The sequence below is a fragment of the Xiphophorus couchianus genome, chromosome 3 (assembly GCF_001444195.1).
Source record: "Xiphophorus couchianus chromosome 3, X_couchianus-1.0, whole genome shotgun sequence".
Taxonomy (NCBI): Eukaryota; Metazoa; Chordata; class Actinopteri; order Cyprinodontiformes; family Poeciliidae; genus Xiphophorus; species Xiphophorus couchianus.
Window position 1 is genome coordinate 10618387 of NC_040230.1, and position 17198 is coordinate 10635584.

At 35.7% G+C, this 17198-nt stretch overlaps 2 protein-coding genes across 3 annotated transcripts; one reads left to right on the forward strand and one right to left on the reverse strand.

Moving 5' to 3' along the window:
• The first annotated feature begins 23 nt into the window (after nucleotides 1–23).
• Nucleotides 24–7875, forward strand: LOC114141944 (sialoadhesin-like). The gene is made up of 12 exons (XM_028012878.1): nucleotides 24–1315; nucleotides 1941–2037; nucleotides 2593–2661; nucleotides 2761–3129; nucleotides 3214–3510; nucleotides 4502–4759; nucleotides 4846–5106; nucleotides 5710–5976; nucleotides 6058–6354; nucleotides 6446–6536; nucleotides 7061–7130; nucleotides 7318–7875. Exons 3-12 carry the CDS (start codon nucleotides 2616–2618, stop codon nucleotides 7618–7620), a joined length of 2259 nt encoding a protein of 752 aa, XP_027868679.1. The 5' UTR covers nucleotides 24–1315; nucleotides 1941–2037; nucleotides 2593–2615; the 3' UTR covers nucleotides 7621–7875.
• Nucleotides 7870–16831, reverse strand: LOC114141943 (B-cell receptor CD22). 2 transcript variants are annotated; one of them, XM_028012877.1, is made up of 17 exons: nucleotides 16674–16831; nucleotides 15949–16081; nucleotides 15418–15837; nucleotides 14577–14873; nucleotides 13899–14189; nucleotides 13397–13666; nucleotides 13028–13303; nucleotides 12649–12933; nucleotides 11636–11905; nucleotides 11223–11474; nucleotides 11012–11090; nucleotides 10856–10931; nucleotides 10124–10272; nucleotides 9865–9925; nucleotides 9180–9271; nucleotides 9042–9093; nucleotides 7870–8917 (listed from the first exon to the last, which is right to left on the reverse strand). In XM_028012877.1, exons 2-17 carry the CDS (start codon nucleotides 16001–16003, stop codon nucleotides 8705–8707), a joined length of 3138 nt encoding a protein of 1045 aa, XP_027868678.1. In that variant the 5' UTR covers nucleotides 16004–16081; nucleotides 16674–16831; the 3' UTR covers nucleotides 7870–8704. The 2 variants fall into 2 exon arrangements, with proteins under 2 accessions (XP_027868678.1, XP_027868676.1); XM_028012875.1 differs by having other exon boundaries at nucleotides 15418–15840.
• Nucleotides 16832–17198: the final 367 nt, after the last annotated feature.

Sequence of the window (17198 nt, forward strand, 5' to 3'; positions counted from 1 at the left end):
TTTTTTTCTATTTGATTGCATCTTAACATGACTGCACCTGTGACACTTCCACAGGGACATGGCTGATAGCAGTCCATTACCCATATGAGGTATACTAAAGGTCACAGGAGAATATACTCTTACTGGGAACTTCATAGATATGCCTTAGTAGGATCTGGGGACGGTGGAGTCGACAGTGCACATCCTGTGATCATTAAAGGATGGACGTGGTCAGCATCAATACTCAGCCTGCCTGAGTATTAATGATACTCAGGCAGTATCATCAATAATGATGATATCAATATGATACTGCCATGTCATATTGTATCATTGAGTATTGATACTCAAACATCAATACTGTATTGATGCCGTTTAAAGGCTGTGGCATTTAACCAACTCTATTGGGACACAGGAGTCCAAATGTGCCAAGTACACATTGGCACATTGTGTACTTGTGCCAATACATCAGGCCATTTCATGCGGCCTGATGTCTTGAAACAAGGCAGAATCTGTGCTCTTATGTTTTAGTTTTTTTTTTGTTTTTTTTTTAATGACAAAATCTGACCCATCTGAATGTCTTGTGAATACTTACCAGTAGATTAAAGGGGGGTATTATGTAAAATTTACTTTTTTAGCTTTATATCGTGTTGTAATGTTGTTCCCTCATCAAAAAATACCTGGAGTGTTACTTTGACTCTTTGATGCATGTTTGATAAACCCTTGACTCTGACAATCAGTCATTTTGAGCCATCACTCAAGACTGCCCTAGATGATTTTCTTTTTTTTTTTTCTAACTCTCCCTCCATACTGGGACACACTCTAGTTCACACACATTTTTATACAGACAACCAATTTTATTGGACAGTCACATTTAGAAGAAGCTTATACATCCAAACATAGTTTAACCAAAACTACAGTATGCCTACCTAAATGGGACCTGACACTTCTGTCAACAGGCAGTTGTCTTTTTCATGTTTAAGTTTTCACTGTGACATGCAAAATTATTAATAAAGCCATATGTAGACAGAAGTGAGTTTTTCTAACTAAATCCACATATTTCTGCTGGCGATAAATTGAGTGTAAAATATCAAGGTACATTTGTTGATTAATTGTGAAACTCCTGATCGTTTGAGAACTTCCTCAGTTCACTGCACACGTTAAGAAATCATTTTTGTGTAAGCAATTTCCTGTTGTTGTTTTTTTTCTCTTAAGATTCTTGCTGACGTAAATTTAAATCTTTTGACCTCAATCATGCAAGCTTTTGAAATTTTCCTCTTTGTGTTTGTATTTCCTTTGAACCCATCTTGTCTGACGATTGCTGCTCACACATTTAAAGGTATTTAACATACTGTCTCTTTGTGAAATATATTCATTTTGTAAGTCTGCAGTATAGTCATACCAATGAAGATGAAAATGTAATTTATTTAAGTACTTCTACTCACTAATTGAAACAGATTATATAAATTAATTTCACAGACTGTTTTCAAACTGTTGCTTCTGTTTCACTTACAGCTAATTATATGCCATTTAAGATGAGAATGTTACATCAATTAAAAAAACATATTTTAAGCAGAAATGTTGGCTTGACGAAAAGCATGTTTAATGCTAGATTACAGATTATTTTCAAAAAGGACTTTTAATTTGACAAATTAACTCCATCTGAAGGCAAATCCTAATTTATTTACCATTATTGTACATTAGTGTCTTGCTGAAATATAAGTTTTAGTGATTAAATTTCCATTGTGTCAATGTTGGATTTTAACTGCTCTGCTTCAGTGTAATTCTTAAGGTTTATCTGTCCTACAGTTTCTTTTTGGGTGCGGTTCATTCATTCTACTTTCTCTCACTGCTGATAATATGTCAGATTTATGTTTTGCTGAGGAAAAAAAAAAATCAGCTTTGAAGGAAATGTGTCAGCCAGTGGACTCTGTATCAAAACCCTGTTGTTTTCTGGTTGCCAGTGTCCAGTAGCACAGCTGCATGTCTCGTCCAGACAGACACGCAAGGAGACTGGCAAGACTCACTCGCTGAATTGGAAACACTGCAAAGTCAATTCTGGTAAATCTCTTAATTTATTTCAATATTAGATTCCATTAAATACATATAAACTAGTCCAGTCTTTTTTTGAACTCAGTAGTAAAGTGAAATAGTTTTATTCTCTTCTGTTTTTTATAGAAAAGCTTTGCTAAATACCACCAAAGTTAAGTTTGGATTTAACATAGTATTTTACTGAATGTTTTTGTATTTATTTATTTTTTTTAAATTAAATTGTAAGAGAACCATTTTTGTAATGTCTGTGGGCAGATTCTAGCAAAGTAAACACAATTCTGCGCAAATCAAACTTTATTGCTTACTCAGGTTGTTGATTATTTTGTAAAGCAAAGTTTGGTATGACTCCCTATGAAAGACAATTATTAGACTAGAATAAACAGAATAATGTAACATTGGTATTATTATTATTATTGCAATGCTTTGATATAAATATCTGTATTAATAATGCTTCAGATGTTTATAACTGATCCTTACTTTTATTTCAGTTACTTGGAAATTAATAATAAAAAATTAAGATTAATCTTTTAATTTGATTCTTTTCTGTCCACTACTTTATTCTAGGTTCAATAACGTGAACAAAATCAATGATGTTCATTGTAAAACTTTTGTTCATATATTTTTCATTTCAAGGTAAGATTTTTCATGTTATATGTTTTTAATAAAAATCTGCTTTCGTGGAAACCTTGCAGTTGTTGAACCTATGTTGATGAACTCACTGTTTTTCCTCAGGCATCTTTTGCCAGCAGTGGTCAGTCTTCATGCCTCAGACTGTAGAGGGGCTGAGTGGATCCTGTGTGATCATCCCCTGCACTTTCAGCTTGCCTTCTGAATGGGATGAACACCTGGACCACTCATGTAAAGCCGTATGGAAGAGAGGCAGCTGGAGCCAAACGCAGGTGTTTGATTCCAGCCTGACTGGAGCGAGTGTGAGCTTAAATCTCCTACAGGGAAAGCTGACCGGGATTCTGCGTGACAAAGACTGCACCACCATCTTCACCAACCTGCCATCTAACCATTATGACAACTATTACTTCAGACTGCAGTGTGACAACTCACTGAAGTTTAACTTTAGAAAAAGTGTTCGCATCACCACCAAAGGTCTGTTCAGTAGAGGCTTAACCATGAAAAGCTATATTTTTTTGTTTATGACCCACAGCTTTTCCTTACTGTTTTACTTTTCAGATACACTCCCGCAGCCTACCATAACTCCCCCTAAGCTGGAAGTTGAAGAAGGCACTGCAGTTTCCTTGAGTTGCTCAGCTGTTGTCCCCTGTCCTACTCTTCTTCCACTTGTGACATGGTCACCCAGTTTAGGGGACATCGAGGAGAATATGGAAGCAAAATCTTTAAACTCTGTGATGAACTTTAATGTTTCTTACCTCCACCATGGACAGAAGGTTTCCTGCAGTGCTGCATACAACAGACAAGCTGGGTACAGTGACCTTGTCTATGAAAGAAGTTTGACTATACAGGTTTTTTGTGAGTATATTTCTGGTTTTGACTGCAATTTACTTAGAAATATTTTATCAGCTTATAAGTCTGAAGTCATATATAAAACGTGACATTACAAAGTGAGAAAAGTTGTTTAAAAATCTCGAGTACATTTTGCAGTAAAAAAAAACCAAAACATTTGAAAGACCTGTCAAATCACAGCTGATTTATCCATTTGTTAACAGTTTTATTTTTCTTTAATTGAAAATATAATCTAGAGTGAATTGGGTTTATAAAAGTGGTAATAATAACCCAATCAAGGAGCTATTTTGTCATTCTTTTACATATGCAATGGTCAGGTTTTACAATCAATTGTAGCAAATTTTTGTCTGCGGGTTTGGAGAGTAGAGTGACACATTTGACAACTTTTTGGAAACGGATTACAGTTTGAAAAAACACTAGTAAAAATTATATACTGAAAGTTTTAATTTAAATTGCCTTTAATTCAATTTGCAGTTTTATCTAAATAGAAGATACTGACAGTCATGCTTTTTTGATGAGGTGGATATTGCATTCTTCTCAAGGGGGTGCAAAGTCTCCTGTCAGTGGAACCTGAACAAGTTTTTTGTTGCTTGTTTGCATGTCACGTTAATGTGTGTGTGCACGGTACCATAAGAAAATATTGCTGCTTACCATAGGTGGCTGATGATGCTGAAGTTGATACCTGATGGTCGTGATTAAAAAGCTGTTTCTGTGTGGATAATGGATCACAAATTTATTGGATCATCTCTAGTTTCAAATCTTAGATATAATAGTGGTCAGACCTCAGCGAAGTAATTCATGAAAAAGATCCTTTCAAATACATTTTGAGATTTTTGACACATTTGCTTCAGCTTTGAAAACAAAAAGGAGCTTTTTAATAGTGTGTTGGTATATGGATGTAAAAAGAGGAATAGTTACTATTATCAAAAACACCTTATTATCAACATGTACTGTATATGTACTAGATTTGTATTTCATATTTCTCACTTCCTTCCAGACCCTCCACACAACACATCAGTCAGTGGTTCTGGTCCAGTATTGGAGGGCAGTTTGGTGATTTTGACCTGCAGCACCAACTCAAATCCAGAGGTGGACAACTACACTTGGTACAAAGTTAATGGCGAGCAAGTGGAAGCAGTTGGATTTAAGAACAAACTTTCCACCACAGCTACAGAAGTTGACTGGCGGTTTTTCTGTCAAGCCGATAATGGATATGGAAGCCAGAACTCTTCCATCGCTTCCATAGATGTGCAGTGTAAGTCAGAGTGAAACACATACAGACACAACATAGTATTTCCACAGCCTAAAACAAAACTGACTGATACTTGTTTGTATTTGCAGTTTCTCCAAAGGACACAACAGTTCTTGTTGAACCATCCGGTCCAGTCGTAGAGGGCAGCTCTGTGTCTCTAATATGTAGAAGCCGTTCAAACCCTCCAGTGACTAATTACACCTGGTACAGAGATGGTGAAGTGGATCAAGGGACCGGACCGGTCTTGGTTTTAGACGATATCGATCCCAGCCATAGCGGTGGCTATCGCTGCTCTGCAAAAAATGATCTGGGAGAAGAAGTTTCCGCAAAGACTCAGCTGGATGTTCAGTGTGAGTTTGTGCAACTAAGAAAAAATGTTGAGCTACAGTCCTAACAAAAAACAGAGCAGTACATTGTGTGGATTATGGCCCTACTGTATGTCCAGCTGTGAAAACCCAAACATGAAGTAGAGCCAAGACTTGTTCACAACAAAAGTCTGAATCATGGACAGTGACACATTGTCATGTTGCGTGACGACCTCAGAACCCTCACTGTGTCTGACTGACTCTGCTGTGCACATGTGCAAGTGTTCAGACTTATGTGGAAATGTTTTGTTTGGTTGGTCCCCTAATTAGGATGTTTTTATTTTCCTTTCTTGATATTACACTAATATCTTAATTTTATGTAAGAAACACATACAATACCAAATTATTCCACTTCATTTGCATGGAAAAATGGTAGAAATATATTTGATATATTTGGAAGTCATTTTTAGATGTACTTCTATGTACCTTTTCAATTAGGAAGAAGGAATTATCAAGTAAAAGATTTTGAAAGTGATTTGCAATCACCAAGGCAAACTCGAAATTTAATTTTCCAACTAAATTGAATCTACATTTTCCATAAGAAAGCAATGCAGTACCATCAAAATAAAATCAACTGATTTCTTTCAGATTCCCCTAAAAACACCAGGGTGTCTGCTGACCCCTCTGGTCCGGTTCCTGATGGCGGCTCTGTGACTCTGACCTGCTCCAGCGTTGCCAATCCAGCAGTAGCTAACATTACCTGGTTCCGAGCTGCTGGAAGAGAAAAGGAAGTTGTGGGATCAGAGCGGGATTTCACCTTCAATGTGACCAAACTCTCAGAAGATCTATATTACTGTGAAGCACTAAATATTCATGGATCGCAATACTCAGAACTTGTCACTGTTGATGTCCTATGTAAGGTTGATATCCATAAAATATTTCTAATTTTCCCAGAATTTTCTCCAGCAAATCATATCTTATCATCCTTGTTTTCAGATTCTCCAGAGATCCTACCGTCTTCCCGCTGCGTTAGAATATTATCCCAGTTAAGATGCTCCTGCAACAGTCAGGGTAACCCGCTTCCTTCCCTGGTTTGGGAACTGGCTGGAGAACCTGTCAACCACTCAGCTGACATCCCAGTACGGGAGATAATCATGGGACATGGGACCATGAGGAGTGTCATCACTCTGTACCATATGAATGCAGACATGCCCACTTTAGTGTGCAGCAGCAGGAACTCACTGGGCTCAGACAGTCTGGCTTATAATGTTTCCTCCAGTGAAACTCAGCTGGGTGGGATACTTCAAGATGCTGCATTTATTTCTTTGATGCGTCATTTATTTGTTTTGTTTGTCATCTAACGTGGTTTGTTTTGGATTTTCAGGCGTTGACGTTGTATCTCTGCTAATCGGATCAGCAGCTGGAGCACTAGGGATGATGATGATTTGTATCCCACTGCTGATTTTATTTTGCAGGTAAAAAGATAAATAATTCAGCTAGCACTTGTGAAATGATTCAAATTAACAGAACTATCATAACATAGTTATGTTAAATGAGGGACGTGTTCATTTAAAGACTATTGTCACAAATATGGCAATGTTTTACCCATTCTTACACATTTGTTTGTTTTGTGCTATTCATATTACCCTCCTAGTTGCTTTTCTACACATATGAAATAAAGTATTTAATTTCCAAGAAATTAATGATAGAGAACTGTGACGGCAGCTTTATCATTATTGACCTGAGATATGACCAACTTTGTAGATGCATGTAACTGTCTGAAAATGTTTTCTATGAAAGTTTTTTCTTTTTGACCAAAAGAGGCAACAGGTGTAAAATTGATACATATGTCAATACATTTTTGTCAAGTACATCCAGATAATGTAAGCTTCATAACACTCTGTAAAAATACATTTTGGGCATGCTTTATATATACTGAGTCAGTTTCAATAAATTTCTTCTTACTTCTCCCATAATCAGGATTTTTCTTTCATTGTAGGAGAAGAAAAGACAGCTTTTCACTCAATAAGGAATTGATGAAAACAGAAGAATGTTTAGTCACCAATGTGGTGAGTCTAGTTTTTTGCAGAATCACGACTTATGCATTTGGTTACATGTAAAACCAGAAGGCATCACTGCATAAACTAACTCTGTGATGCAACAGAACATTTTATTGCGAGCCTTCATACTCCCAGACTTCCTGAAATAAATGCAAGTGATTTCACTTCCATTTATTGTACTCTGGTCTTTTTGTAGGTCAGTTCTTCCCCAGAAGACAAAGCTGCAGTGAAAGAGGTGGAAGGAGACACGGAAGAGCACCTTAACTATGTCAATGTGGATTTTGCTAAACTGCAGGCCAGATCAGAAGGTGAGCTTGGAGATGGTGCTATCAGAGGACTGGAGTCAAAGACAGCTGAGTATGCTGAGATCCGCATCCGGTGCAGAGAAAGTGATGGTGCAGATACAAAACAGCACGGAGATTTCTCAGACACTTCCTTGGGACAAGGAAAAGGGGATTATGATCTTACAGAGGAGGTCAGTGAAATGGTCACTGCTTAATTTTAAGTAGATTTGTAGCAGAGAACAAGATCCTGGACTTTAGTTTTAGTTCAACATGATTCTGAATGAGTTGATTCTGAATATTTAACCTTACAATGATGTTAGAAAACTATAACAACCATGACTAACAATAATAAGTCATATTTGTAAAGCAACTGTTTGCTTAATGCTATATTTTACTAATAACTAATAATTTTGTCTCTTTATTAAAACTACTGTCCGAAATAAAAGCAACAAAGAGAGATCTGATAAACATTTTTCAAAACGTTGTATGGGTTTTTATTAAATTTACATGTGCAGCTAAATAAAATGTTCTCTACAGTGTAAAGAGTCTGCATAAAACATACAATACAATACAATATTTTTTTCAGTTTGCATACATCAGATACAAGCCTCACCATTGTAAATATAGCATAGCTTTGAAACATAAATAGCAGTCTCAGTTTTTAGCTTCTTGTATACAGAATTAAATCTTTGCTAAAGCTCAACCTATACATATATTATGAAAAAGTATTTGCCATCTTACAGATTTGTTCTCCGTATTCTGAAGCATCAAATCTGGCCAAGACTTGTACACTATCACCGCCAGTTTTGCCTGTTGGTTTTATGTTCATTTTTAGGCTACTTTTTAAATCTTTTAGCTACATTCATATAGTCAGTAATATTCTATTAAAAAATATTTTCAATCTGCAGGTCACATCTTAAGACCTTGTTTTGTGCATTTACAGCTCATTCACAGTTGAAAAATGTGACTTCCTGTTTTCACATAGGGTAAGCTTGGTTTTGATAGTTTTTTTTCTTTAATAAGTCAAATAATAATTTGACTTATTCTTTTATCTATTAACTTAGTTTTTTTTCTTCAGTAACCTTAAATCTGTGTGACAAACAGAACAGAAGAAATAAGCAGAGGGTTTATTTTCTGACACTATACATGTTTATTACAAATGGAACGCTATTCACTTCCTTATCTCTTCTAATACTTTGTTATTGCACACAAATTGAATCTGTGAATTGAATATTTGCATATCTTTTAAAAAATATGATGGTTTACAGCTCCCAGTGGGATCTTAAAGAGTGTATTGAATCACAGTTTGATGTCAGAGTACTGAGTCTCATCCTCAGAGGTGCTGGAGTCTGTTGAGTCTGTCTGGCCGGGAGGTTTTGGAATAATGTCCACCTGAGTATAGTTGACCTCCTCTTCATCACTGGTCTCTGAGTCATCGTCAAAATTATATGGAACTTTGATTGGTGATACCATGTTGATGTTCTCATAGTTTTCCAGTTTTTCCTGTGCTTGCTAAAACAAAGACAGAAACATTTTAGAATTGAACAGTTGTTTGGTTTCATGATCACCAGAAACAGAACTTTTCCACATATTTGTTCTGCAATGTAGTTATTTCACGTGCGAAGAGATTGCTGACCTGTTTGCATGGGTTTGACACTTGTGAATAGACAGACTCTACTTCTTCTTTCCTAAAAAACCCCCCCACATCATTACAATTTTGTATATTTATATATTCATTTACAAAAAATGAAAACTAAAAAATACTTTTGCTCACTTCTTTTTCTGAAAGTGTAGAGAAGCGTAATTGAGAGAGTCATCCTCTGTACATTTTTGCTGGCTTCCTCCAGGCCTTTGTGCAGATGGAGCCTGAACACATGCAGACAGAAGGCAGTGGTGACTGTAGTGGAAACTGAATGAGTTCATTCATACAGTAAAACAGAGGCAGTAAGTTGATTCATTATTCTATGCTGCAGATTAGTGAATAATTACTGTTTTTACAAATACTATTGACCAGACGAGCAGCGAGGACACATCTACAGCACACAAGCAGCAGCTTTACTGGCGTCATACGCTTGGATGTAATGCAAATCTGCTAAGTTCCTTCACACAGATTAAGACTTGTTTTAAAATGAAAGCAGGCCTCAAGAATCAAATAAACTCTAACACTAGATTTGCTAGCAGTAGAAATCTTCTGTTCAGTTGAAAATTACATAAAATTACCCCAAAAACATTTCCCTTCACTGATGTTTATGGTGTAAATCTACATTTTTCTGATCTTTCCACTTTGAAGAGGTTACAGTCATTAGAAATGTGTAATCTTGCCACATAAAAATAATTTATTAATGCATATTTGTTGGAGCTAAAAATTATATTTATTTGAAATTTAAATTTGAAATTAGCTTTATCTAGTTATTCGCTGAAAATATTTTAGTTCTCTGCTAGAAGTTAACTTAACTCACTTGTTTTCCATACGGCACATTGACTGTAGAATAAACAACGTTAACATGATGTGAAGTAGACCTGCAGAACAAGAATAAGGAAAAAAGAATCACATGTTGGCTGTCTGTTTATTTTACTGGAAGACACTTGTTGTTCCATGCATTCTGTATCTGTGTGATCATAAACAGATTCTTTTCTCAAAGAGGAGAAACAGCTGTGTCTCTGTAAAACACAATGTCTGTTGTTCTGTGTGGAGACAGCGTGAGGCTGCTCACTTACGTGATGTCTGGACGAGGCTGCTGATGCTGAGCCTTTGGACGGCAGTGTTGCTGTGGCAATAAGTCATCTCTGCTTCTAGAGGTATTTGTTAAGATATTCTCATTTCTTGCATTTCTCCTTTCAGGCCTTTTGCACAAGCTACAGAAATCCTGAAAAGACAATAGAAGTGGGGTCGGAGGGGTTTGTCACTACTTCTACATCTGACCACAAATAGATGCCTGTAACTATTGCTTTTTTCAGTGAATATCAAGTGTTAGTTTCCGGGCCATCATTTTGTGTATGATGAACTGCAGCACTAAGCACAGGCAGATCCTGTGGCATCATCCATCCATCCATTTTCTGTACACCCTTGTCTCTAGTGAGGTCAGGAGGGGTGCTGGTGCCTATCTCCAGCAAACGTTCCTGGAGATAGGCACCAGGTCGCCAGTCTGTCGCAGGGCAACACAGAGACAGACAGGACAAACTCCTGTGGCATCAATGAAGGCAAATATATCACTTGTACTCCACAATATACACTTTATATATGTTTTCTTTTAATTGTTAGTCTGAGATATCTGCTGGGTGTTTATCATTTTTATTCTCTTTTAAAGATAAATAAGTGGGTCCTTTGGAAAAAATAAAAATATTCACTAGCAGAACTTCCACAACAGCCTCTGTTAATACATGCACACAAACATAGAATACAAGTGTTTCTGTATAGCTTAAAATATTTCAGCAGAAATATAAAAATACCTGAATTATCAGCAAAAAATGACAGCAGGACCATCTATTTGTTGTCCTTTGTCGATTTGCTTTATTCATCCTGTGCCTGAAAACAGTTACATTCATATATTCTTACTACTTGTGTACATTTTAATTAAAAATATATTTTGACATCTTTTTTTTTACCTGTACAACAAAATTAGGCCTATGATGAGCAAGATCAAGCAAAGCCAGCCAACAACCTTCATAATCTTCATAAATGTGTCTGTGGTTGCAAGAGACAGAGCATTAGCTTCAAACAGATTTCAGATAACTGAAAATGATTTCCGTAGTTTTGTACTGTCTTAAAGAAAAAAGCAATGAGCACGAAGGATTGTACCCTCCAAATATTACTTACCATCAAACAGGCTGACTGAATCCGACTTGATCTGACCGATCTCATTTTTGGCAGTGCAGTAGTACTCCCCTGCTTGATGGGAGTACACCGTTAAGTTCTGCTTGCGAGAAACCTGTGTATTATCTGTCTTATTGTACCAGATATAATTAGCAGGAGGATAGGAGTAACTGCTGCAGCTAAGTGTCACAGAACGTCGTCCCCCTAGGTGCTGTTGCTCTTCTCCTTTAATGATTGTCGTCCATTTTGGTGCATCTAAGCAGCAAGATTTAATAAGAGAACCACAGGTTTTTTTTTAGCATACGAAAATGAGTAAATGGGCTAAATGGATGAAGGAGGGACAAAATCAATGAGCTCATCATGTTTCATCTCCCTTTTGCACTAAAATATACACTCGTGTTTTGTTTTATACTCACACTTTATATTAATCTTCACTTGTGATTTCCCACTTCCAATGACATTTTGGACTTCACAGATGTAAAGCCCACTGTCAGAGGGCTTAGAAGAATGTACAGTGAAGGTCTTCTCTGTGCTTACAGTAATGTCATTTTTACTATTATTCCTTCTTATCCACTTGAACTGAGTTATCAGTGGATTGGAATGGGCAGTGCAGGTTAATGAGAATGACTCATTTTCTTTCACATTTTCTCCAGGTTTAGGTTCTACTCTCACATCTTTGGGAGCATCTGAATGTGGGTCAGAAACAGAAAAATTGAGAGGGTCAAATATACTTAGATGTTTAGATATGAGAACACAAATCTCTCTTTTAGAAACTACAACCTCAAACATTTTCCAACACAACTTGGATATTTGTATTTTCATGTGTTTCAAAAAGACCAAAAAGAGTAATAATAGTGTTCTTATCCATTTTTATTGTGTTAGACACAAGGATGTGGTTTAATAGTGCATTCAGTTCTTATTTGATTTTTTACATTTTAAGTCAAAAAGTTAGATAAAATGTCTTCAGATAACAAAATCCCACTAAAGAAATGTGGTTGTTTCTTGTAAGTCTCTGCCTTATAATCCAACATGCTCCATGATTAAATCAAGCACCAACTGCAGGAACAAAGTCATCACAGATATCTGCTGCAGTGATTTATCAATATATACTTCATAACATTTCTCATTTAAGTAGTTGTGCATGGAGCAACCATCAGTGGGCTTGGACAACTTGACCATCTACCTTGTATGTCATTCATTTCAAAATTTATCTTGATTACCACTAAAAGTATAACTGATACTTGTAATAAAGTTTGAGAATCTGGGTTCTTGAACAATTAAATGCATACACGTGTATGGTTTGAATACCTTACTGGTTAAAAACTAGGAAAAAAAAGCAACTTTCTTTCATCTGAGAGTCAAGAAATACTTCTAAAGTAAACCGAAAGGCTTTGATATTTAGAAAAGTGTTCATCACAACATGACTCACATTCAACCTCCAGTTTCCTCTGGTTGCTGCTGTTGCTTCCTTCGCTGTTTGATGCAATGCAGGTGTACAACCCTGCGTGGGTTGAAGTTACATTAAATGTGTGGGTGAAAGAGTTTTGATCATTAGCAGGCTGAGAAAAAAACCGCTCTGAGGATGAAAGGTCAGGTAAAGATTTTTTCAACTCAAATGTTGACAAAGGGAAGCTTTCAGCATTACAGGTGATTGTTACAGACTGGCCTTCTTTAACTTTAGAAACCATAGACAGATACATGTTGGTGGGAGGAACTGTGGAGAAAAAAACAACAGAAAGATGATCCTGTATTGTGCTCTATATTAAGTTGGATATGACCCAATTTCATAAATAAACAAAATTACTTACAAAGTACTTGAATGCACTTGGGTTGACTGGATTCCCCTCTACCAACTCTGTTGCTTGCATTGCATATGTAACAGCCTTCGTCTGTTCTTTTAACTCCCTTTAAAGTTAGATCCTTTTCAATATTCAGTGGTGTCCAGTTGGTGGGGTCGGACTGTTTATAACGGTACCAGGAGAACCAGGGCTCTGGGTTTGCCTTGGTGTCACAGGTAAATCTAATGAAGCTGTTCACTTTCACTTTATCTGTGGCACTGGTAAAAACCCTGCTTTGTGGCTTGTCTTAAAAAAATACACAAAAAAAGGCAGATTTTCAGATGTTTAGATAGAGTTTCACAGAACATATTAGTGTACAATTGAAAGAGTAAAACTCACATTGAACGTTAAGCTTTAAAGGGTTTGATCTTCCTGAACCAACACTGTTTTTGGCTATACATTTGTAAGTGCCGCTGTCTTCTGGTTTGATACTGGAGAAAACATATTCTTTCCTACTCCAAACATAATTATCTTTATACCAAGTAAATTCAGTTGGTTGTGGATTGCTTCTTTTCACATAACAAACAAGTTTAATCTTGTCCCCTTCTGTTATGTCGGCGTAGTATCTTCTTTTCAGATATTCTACTTGGATATGAACTGAAGGTGGATCTACAGAGAAAATAGATATTCATTTGTTTTATTTCCTTTACAGCCACTCCTTACCTAACCCCAATAAATGTCAAATTTGCAAAGAATATATAAATATTTACTTTCTTATATCATATTTTCTTTAAAAACATAATTATAAAATGTTTACTACTTAGTATACAAGCTACAATTGTATTTACTATACATAAAAATGCCATGAAAAAATGATTTATATAAATTAAAAAATACTCACAGAGCACAGTAATTTGTAATTTGTTAGACTGTTTAGTCCCATGGATGTTCTGAGCTTGGCAGAAGTAAGATCCACTATCTAATTCATTAATTGATGTAAAATGAAGTTGATCTTCTTGAATCTGTTTGCCTTTCTTAATGAGATTAGCTGATTCAAAATGAAGCTGATTGTCAGTTTTAAACCAAGAGAAAGTGACACTGGGTCTTCCATTAGCAGAGCACGTGAGAGTCACACTGTCTCCTTCCTTTACGGGTTTGTTGCTCATATTAGCAAGTACATTGTTAGGAGAATCTGTTTCAACCAAGACATGGCAAGAAGAAAAATCAGTCCACACATAGCAAACGCTTATTGCTCACGGAAATGGTAGATAGAAACCTTACTCTGAAAACTTTAAAGCAATTAGAAAAGTCAGCAAGAACCTATAAATTTAGTAAATCAAGTAGATAAACACAACTTGTTCTAGCTAAATGGAATAGCAGTGTACCTCCACATGATAGCATGATTTATTTGGTATGAATTATTTATTATAAAAAATATCAAGTCTCTCCAGCATAATGAGTTGTGGCTTGAAAGGAGTTATTTGGACTTCTTGAAATACATATAGTTCAACAGGTTTCTTAAATCGGCAATCATTCAACAACGTCAAAAAAGACACAAGAATATATTTCAGAGACTTACATTCTACAGTCAGGGTCACACTCCGGTTCAAATATTTGTCCTTGTTTTCTGACGTTTGGCATGAAAACACTCTCCCATCATCCTCCCAGCTGGCAGTAAAGCTAAGGTTGGTGCTTTTGGTTGTTTCACTTTCATTCGCAATGCTGTGAAAACGTAACCATTTTGGTGAAGGCCCCTGCTCCAGAGTGTTAATTTGAGGGTCAGAATTACATGAAATGGATGTAGAGCATGTGAGTGTCACTGTATTATTTGTCATCACAGCTGGTGGTTGGCTAAAAGTGATAAGGCATGGGTTTTCTGGAAATAAACACATACATTTATTAATAAACAGTTGAAGATAAATTGTGGCTAACATAAATAATATTTAAGACATGATTTTTATGACATGAACACATGAATTCATTAAAATCAGTTGATGTTGGTCCTCTGTGGCTTTTTATCAAAACTGTCACAGAATCCTGTTGGCAGATTTAAAGCTTCAAATATGTTGATTTCTCCATATCTTTGTAGAAATGATCTCTAACTCATCCTTGGACTTTTAAAGTTAAATTAATCACAAAATCAACTATTTTTTGCTGATAAAGCAAAAATGTTTGAATTTCCACTTTAAAATGTTAAACCAGTTTAATAAAAAAAACTCACTTGGGAACAAGATTTAAGTCAAAGAAAGGTATCTTCCTTTTGTAACCTTTTCTAAAATTATTTCTATTTTCTTTCAAAGTTAAAATAATGGTTTTTATTCAGTTCACTAATGTGGTCGATTTGATCACAATACCAGAATAGGATTTTCTCTGTACATCCTGAAAATGTTTCGTTTTTTTTTTTTTTTCCTTAAACTTACCCTCGACAGTCAGATTAAAATTCTCTGTACTCCATTTGAAGGTCCACCCAATATATTGTTCGTTGTCTGTCCAAATATATCTGAACTTATATTGTCCGCTGTCTGTTTTCTTCAGATCGCAGATCAATATGTTGCACACTTCTGATGAATCTCTCTTCCCGCTTGTCAGTGAGCTGAGATACTTGACTCTGTTTTTAAACTCTGGGCTGACGGGATGTTCTGTTTCATTTGAGCTGAAAATGTTGGTCCCAACAAAATCCTCCTCTATCCAAATTGCATCCTTCATCCAGAACCAGAAAGCATCTGTACTTATGGGAGCAACTCTCTCTGGCGTACATTTGATTTCAATGCAGGACCCCTCTGTAGCATTTTGAGCATCGCTCATCAAATGGAATTTAATGTCTTGGCAATAATGAAAATCTGCTATGGAGAAAAAAAATGAAAAGACAAGTAAGGAACTTTAATTCATAAGCAAAACTATATGGTCAGTATATAAGTGCAATGTGTAAAAAAAAAAAAAAGTGTACGTACAATTTATCAGGGTCACAAATATCACCCACTTTACAAAAAAAGTGTTCATTGTCATGCTTCACCGAGTGTCTTTCTTCCGTATTAGGTTACTTCCTAGGTCCAAGGGGCTTGTGATTTTGATGTTAGAGACATTCTAAAGCATTATGAAGAAATGCATTTTATTTAGAAAGATACAACGGCTAAGGTGTTCAATTTAAATGAAGGATAAAAAAAGGTTCAAAATCATTACCTTCTGACGCGTATACTGGTTGTAATTATATAAATGCAATTAAAGTTAAATAGGGTTTTTTTGTAGATAAAGAGGTGGATTTTTTTTTTTTAAATAACTGCTGCTTGCATGTTCTTAACTTGCATGCATTTGAAGCAGAATCATAACACGTCAAAATGAATGAGTGAGAATGTCTCTCTACATATACTTTGTTTTATATAAACGCAAAGGAAAAACTTTAGAATTGAAGTAGAAAATTTAACACAGCATCTGTAAAAAAATATTTAAATGTGAAGTACAGTTGAAAAGGCTCTTGAAGCTTTGGTGAAATATTTAACTTTTTTTCTCCAAGTAAAAGCTGATTTCAAATTAGAAATATTTTAAAACCTCCATCAAAGTGTTTGAGAAAAAATACAAACTTTTTGCAACTAAACACAAGAGATTATTCAAACTTGACTGAAAAGGGAACTTAGTAAAAGAATGTTTAGAAAAAAGGAAAAGGAATGTTTGTTCCTACCTCAGATGGGCTACTTTATCAGCATGCAGAACACTCTTCTTTGTGAAATAAAAACGTTCTTAAAAAAGGAAGCTTTCACAGTTCGTCTGAATTCTTAAAAAATTTGCATGCAAAATCACACAAGCAGGAGAGCATAGATACTTCATAACACGTTTGATCAAAACTGCTTCTTTTTTTCAGTTTGCCTGCTCTGATGCACACGCAGTTGAATTTCCTCCCACTTCCTCTGCTTGTTTCATGCTGAAACATTGATCAAAGTATCTGCAATGATATCTACAAAGCTATATTTGAGTTTATTTTGTGAGTCTTTAATAGAATTTGAATTGATCTTGCAGACAAGTCAAAATGCTTATTTTGAAATTATTCCAGCACAATGCAGCAATGTAAAAATGAAACACATTAACACAATGTTTTTTCTTTATGATGACATTTTAATATGGTTGCTGGCATCAAAGTCACACCATGTGTCAGAAAAAACAAAACAAAGGTAACATTGGATAACTTTATTGCTTCATCTAACTTAAC